Source organism: Triticum urartu, chromosome 1A (assembly GCF_056163025.1).
Source record: "Triticum urartu cultivar PI428250 chromosome 1A, HENAU_Tu73, whole genome shotgun sequence".
NCBI classification, from domain to species: Eukaryota; Viridiplantae; Streptophyta; class Magnoliopsida; order Poales; family Poaceae; genus Triticum; species Triticum urartu.
In genome coordinates, this window is record NC_141873.1 from 81796789 (window position 1) to 81804693 (window position 7905).

The window sequence follows — 7905 nt, forward strand, 5'->3', positions numbered from 1 at the left end:
GCATTATAAGATGATCCCTCACTAAATTTCAAGGTATAAGTGTTCTCCCTGAGTATGCATCGTTGCGACAATTCTTCGTGCTGAGACACCACGTGATGATCGGGTGTGATAAGCTTGCGTTCACATACAACAGGTGCAAGCCAGTTTTGCACACGCAGAATACTCGGGTTAAACTTGACGAGCCTAGCATATGCAGATATGGCCTCGGAACACTGGAGACCGAAAGGTCGAGCGTGAATCATATAGAAGATATGATCAACATTGAGATGTTCACCATTGAAAACTACTCCATCTCACATGATGATTAGACATGGTTTAGTTGATATGGATCACGTGATCACTTAGATGATTAGAGGGATGTCTATCTAAGTGGGAGTTCTTAAGTAATATGATTAATTGAACTTTAATTTATCATGAACTTAGTCTTGATAGTAATTGCATATCTATCTTGTAGATCAATAGCTTGTGATGTAGCTTCCCGTTTAATTTTGATATATTCCTAGAGAAAAAGAAGTTGAAAGATGATAGTAGCAATGATGCAGACTTGGTCCGTGATCTGAGGATTATCATCATTGCTGCACAGAAGAATTATGTACTTGATGCACCGCTAGGTGACGGACCTATTGCACGAGCAGAGGCAGGCGTTATGAACGTTTGGCAAGCTCGGTATGATGACTACTTGATAGTTTAGTGCGCCATGCTTTACGGCTTAGAACCGGGACTTCAAAAATGTTTTGAATGCCACGGAACATATAAGATGTTCTAAGAGTTGAAATTGGTATTTCATACTCATGCCCGTGCCGAGAGGTATGAGTCCTCTTACAGTATGTTGCCTACAAGATGGAGGAGAATAGCTCAACCAGTGAGTATGTGCTCAGATTGTCTGGGTACTACAATTGCTTGAATCAAGTGGGAGTTAATCTTCCAGATAAGATAGTAATTGATAAAGTTCTCTAGTCACTATCACCAAGTTACTAGAACTTAGTGATGAACTATAATATGGAAGGGATGACGAAAACGATTCCCGAGCTCTTCATGATGCTGAAATCGACGAAGGTAGAAATCAAGAAAAGCATCAAATGTTGATGGTTGAAAAAACCACTAGTTTCAAGTAAAAGGGCAAGGGAAAGAAAGGGAACTTTAAGAAGAATGGCAAGCAAGTTGCCACTCCCATGAAGAAGCCCAAAGATAGACCCAAGCCTGAAACTGAGTGCTTCTACTGCAAAGGAAATGGTCACTGGAAGTGGAACTGCCTTAGATACTTGGCGGATAAGAAGGATGGCAAAGTGAACAAAGGTATATTTGATAAACATGTTATTGATGTGTACTTTACTAGTGTTTATAGCAACCCATCCATGTTTTATACTGGTTCAATTGCTAAGAGTAGTAACTCGAAACGGGAGTTGCAAAATAAACAGAGACTAGTTAAGGACGAGGTGATGATGAGAGTTGGAAGTGATTCCAAGGTTGATAAGATCACCATCGCACACTCCCTTTACCTTTGGGATTAGTGTTGAACCTAAAATAAATGTCATTTGGTGTTTGCGTTGAGCATAAATATGATTGGATCATGTTTATTGCAATACTGTTATTCATTTAAGTCAAAGAATAATTGTTGTTCTATTTACATGAATAAAACCTTCTATGGTCATACACTCAATATAAATGGTTTATCGAATCTCGATCGTAGTAATACACATATTCATAATATTGAAGCCAAAAGATGCAAAGTTAATAATGATAGTGCAACTTATATGTGGCACTGCCGTTTAGGTCATATTAGTGTAAAGCGCATGAAGAAACTCCATGCTGATGGACTTTTGGAATCACTTAATTATGAATCACATGATGCTTGCGAACCATGCCTCATGGGCAAGATGACTAAGACTCCGTTCTCCAGAACAATGGAGCGAGCAACTGACTTATTGGAAATAATACATACTGATGTATGCGATCCAATAATTGTTGAGGCTCGCGGCGGGTATCATTATTTTCTGACCTTCACAGATGATTTGAGCAGATATGGGTATATCTACTCGATGAAACATAAGTCTGAAACATTTGAAAAGTTCAAAGAATTTCAGAGTGAAGTGGAAAATCATCGTAACAAGAAAATAAAGTTTCTATGATCTGATCGCGGAGACGAATATTTAACTTACGAGTTTGGTCTTCATATGAAACAATGTGGAATAGTTTCGCAACTCATGCCACCTGAAACACCACAGCATAATGGTGTGTCCGAACGTTGTAATCGTACTTTATTGGATATGGTGCGATCTATGATGTCTCTTACCGATTTACCACTATCGTTTTGGGGTTATGCATTAGAGACAGCTTCATTCACGTTAAATAGGGGACCATCTAAATCCGTTGAGATGACACCGTATGAACTATGGTTTGGCAAGAAACCAAAGCTATCGTTTCTTAAAGTTTGGGGTCGCGATGCTTATGTGAAAAAGTTTCAAATTGATAAGCTCGAACCCAAATCGGAGTAGCGCGTCTTCATAGGATACCCAAAACAAACTATTGGGTACACCTTCTATCACAGATCTGAAGGCAAGATATTTGTTCCTAAGAATGGATCCTTTCTAGATATGGAGTTTCTCTCGAAAGAAGTGAGTGGGAGGAAAGTAGAACTTGATGAGGTAATTGTACCTTCTCCCGAATTGGAAAGTAGTTCATCACAGAAATCAGTTCCAGTGATTCCTACACCAGTTAGTGAGGAAGCTAATGATGATGATCATGAAACTTCAGATCATGTTACTACCAAACCTCGTAGGTCAACCAGTGTACGGTCCGCACCAGAGTGGTACGGTAATCCTGTTCTGGAAGTCATGTTACTAGACCATGACAAACCTATGAACCATGAGGAAGCGATGAGCCCAGATTCTGCAAAATGGCTTGTGGCCATGAAATCTGGGATGGGATCCATGTATGAGAACAATGTATGGACTTTGATTGACTTTCCCAATGATCAGTGAGTCATTGAGAATAAATGGATCTTCAAGAGGAAGACGGACGCTGATAGTAGTGTTACTATCTACAAAGCTCGAATTGTCGCAAAAATGTTTTCGACAAGTTCAAGGTGTTGACTACGATGAGATTTTCTCACTCGTATCGATGCTTAAAAGTCTGTCTGAATCATGTTAGCAGTTGCCGCATTTTATGTAATCTGGCAAATGGATGTCAAAACTGCATTCCTTAATGTATTTCTTAAAGAAGAGTTATATATGATGCAACCAGAAGGTTTTGTCGATCCTAAAGGTGCTAAGAAAGTGAGCAACCTCTAGCGATCCATCTATGGACTGGTGCAACCATCTCGGAGTTGGAATATATGCTTTGATAAAGTGATCAAAGCATATGGTTTTATATAGACTTGCGGTGAATCCTGTATTTACAAGAAAGTGAGTGGGAGCACTACAACATTTCTGATAAGTATATGTGAATGACATATTGTTGATCGGAAATAATGTAGAATTTTCTGGAAAGCATAAAGGAATGTTTGAAAGGAGTTTTTCAAAGAAAGACCTGGGTGAAGCTACTTACATATTGAGCATCAAGATCTATAGAGATAGATCAAGACGCTTGATATATTTTCAATGAGTACATACCTTGACAAGATTTCGAAGTAGTTCAAAATGGAACAGTCAAAGTAGGAGTTCTTGCCTGTGTTGCAAGGTGTGAAGTTGAGTAAAGACTCAAAACCCGACCACGGCATAAAATAGGAAGAGAATGAAAAGTCATTCCCTATGCCTCAGTCATAGGTTCTACAATGTATGCTATGCTGTGTACCAGACCTATTGTGTACCTCACCATAAGTTTGGTAAGAGGGTACAATAGTGATCCAGGAGTGGATCACTGGACAGCAGTCAAAAATATCCTTAGTGGAATAAGGAAATGTTTCTCGGTTATGGAGGTGACAAAGAGTTCATTGTAAAGAGTTACATCGATGCAAGCTTTGACACCGATCTAGATGACTCTAAGTCTGATCTAGATACATATTGAAAGTGAGAGCAATTAGCTAGAGTAGCTCCGTGCAAAGCATTGTAGACATAGAAAATTTGCAAAATACATACGTCTCTAAATGTGGCAGATCCGTTGACTAAATTTCTCTCACAAGCAAAACATGATCACTCTTTGGGTGCTAATCACATAGCGATGTGAACTAGATTATTGACTCTAGTAAACCCTTTGGATGTTAGTCACATGGAGATGTGAACTAATCACATAAAGATGTGAACTATTGGTGTTAAATCACATGATGATATGAACTAGATTATTGACTCTAGTGCAAGTGGGAGACTGAAGGAAATATGCCCTAGAGGCAATAATAAAGTTGGTATTTATATTTCCTTATATCATGATAAATGTTTATTATTAATGCTAGAATTGTATTAACCGGAAACTTAGTACATGTGTGAATACATAGACAAACAGAGTGTCCCTAGTATGCCTCTACTTGACTAGCTCGTTAATCAAAGATGGTTAAGTTTCCTAGCCATGGACATGTGTTGTCATTTGATAAACGGGGTCACATCATTAAAGAATGATGTGATGGACAAGACCCATATGTTAGCTTAGCATAATGATCGTTCAGTTTTATTGCTACTGCTTTCTTCATGACTTATACATGTTCCTCTCACTATGAGATTATGCAACTCTCGAATATCGGAGGAACACCTTGTGTGCTATCAAACGTCACAACGTAACTGGGTGATTATAAAGATTCTCTACAGGTGTCTCCAATGGTATTTGTTGAGTTGGCACAGATCGAGATTAGGATTTGTCACTCCATCTATCGGAAAGGTATCTCTGGGCCCTCTCGGTAATGTACATCACTATGAGCCTTGCAAGCAATGTGACTAATGAGTTAGTTGCGGGATGATGCATTACGGAATGAGTAATAGACTTGCGGGTAACGAGATTGAACTAGGTATGATGATACCAACGATCGAATCTCGGGCAAGTAACATACCGATGACAAAGGGAACAACGTGTGTTGTTATGTGGTTTCACCGATAAAGATCTTCGTAGAATATGTAGGAGCCAATATGAGCATCCAGGTTCCGCTATTGGTTATTGACCGAAGATGTGTCTCGGTCATGTCTACATAGTTCTCGAACCTGTAGGGTCCGCACGCTTAACGTTCGATGACGATTTGTATTATGAGTTATGTGATTTGATGTACCGAAGGTTGTTCGGACTCCCGGATGAGATCACAGACATGACGAGGAGTCTCGAAATGGTCGAGATGTAAAGATCGATATATTGGAAGGCTATATTCGGACATCGGAAAGGTTCCGAGTGATTCAGGTATTTTTCGGAGTACCGGAGAGTTACGTGAATTCGCCTGGGAAGTAATGGGCCTTAATGGGCCATACGGGAAAGGAGAGAAGGGCCTCAAGGGGTGGCTGCGCATCCCCCCCCCCCCCCCAATGGGCTGGTCCGAATTGGACTAGGGAGGGGGGCGGCGCGCGCTAGCTGGGTAGGTCCCCGATGCGATGCGGGGAGGCAGCGAACGAGGGCGCAGTAAATAGCGGAAGCTTCGCCCCTCTTCCCAAGCTCGCAGGAGTTTTACAACAGCTAGGTTTGCCATGGGTGCTCTCTCTTCTTACGAATGGCAGAGGATTTGGATGCGTGCTTGGGGGGCTTACATCCATGGAAGGAACCTGGAGGTAGGAGATGAGGTTCAGGGCAAATTATGTGGTTGTGCTCTTTTCATTTGGGATAAGAATGGTAGAGTGGCTGTGGGTCCTCACGCTCATGTTACGTCGAGGTACTGCAGAAAAAAGAACTGCAAAATCCGATTCAATTTTTCATAATCGATTAGTTAACATGGCGGTTAACTATATCCCCATTTCCCTCTTCTTTGAGACCAGGATTCCTTGTGTAATTTCATTCAAGTCTTAAATGAAATGATCTAGTTGAAATCTTAAAGTGTGGTAGCAAGAACTATATATAGTTTTTTCTACGACTATGTAGGCACGTGTCGCACAGTTGAATCGGATTTTGCAACACGGTCCTGTTGTAAAGCTCATGCGTATAGTAAGAGTTGTTGTGTGCCGCACGATTAAAAATTAATCAGATGGCTGCAGAGGCGGTCGACGCACGTCAGCGATCAGGCAGATGATACCAAGCATTTTTCTAAAAATAATATACAAACGCAAATCCAATAATTTAGAGGAAAAACTTATTTTTCTTTCCAAGTTTATTAATATCCTTCCACGTGCTATTGCCATTACAGTTACCCACTGGTGCGCGTACATATGTTTCTCTCACGAAACGTTAAACACGCTTAAGGCACGACAGGCCTAATTATTAGTAGAGAGTAGTTAGTTCTATGTGATGGTCACCGAGATGAGGCCGTCGGATTCTTCGTCCACGACGTCCCCGAACCGGACAACCCTGACGGCCAGGCTCTCCGCTGGCCCCGACGCCGCCGGCGAGATGGCGTGGTGCACCGACGGCCTGGAGACGAGATTGTAAGCCTGGATCCTGTCCACTTTGGTCACCCGCACAGCTTCGTCCACGACGTCCACTACCCGGACAACACTGACGGCCAGGTTCTCCGCCGGCCCCGAAGTCGCCGGCGCGATGGCGTGATGCACCGACGGCCTGGAGACGAGGTTGTAAGCCTGGATCCTGTCCACTTTCGTCACCCGCACAGCTCCATCGACGGGAAGCTCAGTGCCCGTGCTGGTGCTCGCAGCCACCGTCTTGCCCCTGCCGCCGCCACCTCCGCTGCGCCGGAACATTCTCGAACTTTCCCTCTCCTGGGTGGATACAAAGTTATCTAACTAGCTGGAGCTAGATCTGTTTGTAGCGAGAGGAGTGCGTGGTTTCACTGAGCTCGGTTTTGGTGGTCATTTATAGGCTCCATCGTAGCTTAGCTATGAGAGGTGTGTTTTCGCGGGACTCCCTCTGGAGATGCTTAATTCCACACTGACGTGAGTGCAGTCATATTCGTGAGCTGCTTTAGTTTGGAATAGAAGCAAATGAAACATGGATATAATGCAGGTGATAGTTATCTCAAATGTTCGGTCGTTTGGAAATAATAATATCGTTCTCCCGGGCGAATTCGCACCCGATGCTCGAGAGTGGGGGAAGGCATCTCGACCAAATCATGCTCTCTTGGTATCGATGTCAGTAGCTTGATGCCTAGATCACACTATAGCTTTAGTAGCTGTCGAACATTTGGACATGCTAGCAGATCAATAAAAGAATCAAGATACTTATGAAGTGTTTTACACGTATATGTCATGGACTCATGGTGGACCTCATGGTAAGCAATTCGTAACAGCTTTGATGAAACTGGAAGAGCGATGAATAAGCATCTCGAATAACTTAGGCAGGCTCTCAAGAAGAAAATATCATGCAAAGATGCTTCAAGTGATGGGTCGAGTTACATTGGTGGGGCATAATAATTATTGCTCGATGAAAATGCAAAGTGGTGGTGTACTGGTGTTGTGGTTTCACTTGTTAGGCCGGCTTGGTTTACTTTGTTCGGTTTATTGCACGACCACATGAGTCAGGTGGGCGCATGACATTGCTTAATTAAGCTTGTAGTAATATATTTGGTTGACTTCGGTAATTATTGATCGGTTTTGCTAAAACACATCTAGATGTGTCTTAAGTATTGAATATTTAGGTTACTCGTTAAACATTAAAAAAACTAAAAAGTGATTAATGCAGAAAAGAACTTTAGGTAGCCCCAAGCTCACATGGGACGACATGGGAAGTGGGTAAAAAAGATGTCGCATTAACGAAGGTGTTCCATGATTATGGAGGCTATCAATATGACGGCTTTACTAGACCCGTGGGTTCCATGAAGCCAGTTTTCAAAAAGGATTAGAATTTGGATTGATCAAATTAAAAGCTAACAAATAAGCAACCAATTAATATGAG

At 41.9% G+C, this 7905-nt stretch overlaps 1 protein-coding gene across 1 annotated transcript; it reads right to left on the reverse strand.

Annotated features, from left to right (window-relative positions):
* Positions 1-6176: 6176 nt before the first annotated feature.
* Positions 6177-6853, reverse strand: LOC125508541 (uncharacterized). The gene has a single exon (XM_048673311.2). It carries the CDS (start codon positions 6753-6755, stop codon positions 6339-6341), a length of 417 nt encoding a protein of 138 aa, XP_048529268.1. The 5' UTR covers positions 6756-6853; the 3' UTR covers positions 6177-6338.
* Positions 6854-7905: the final 1052 nt, after the last annotated feature.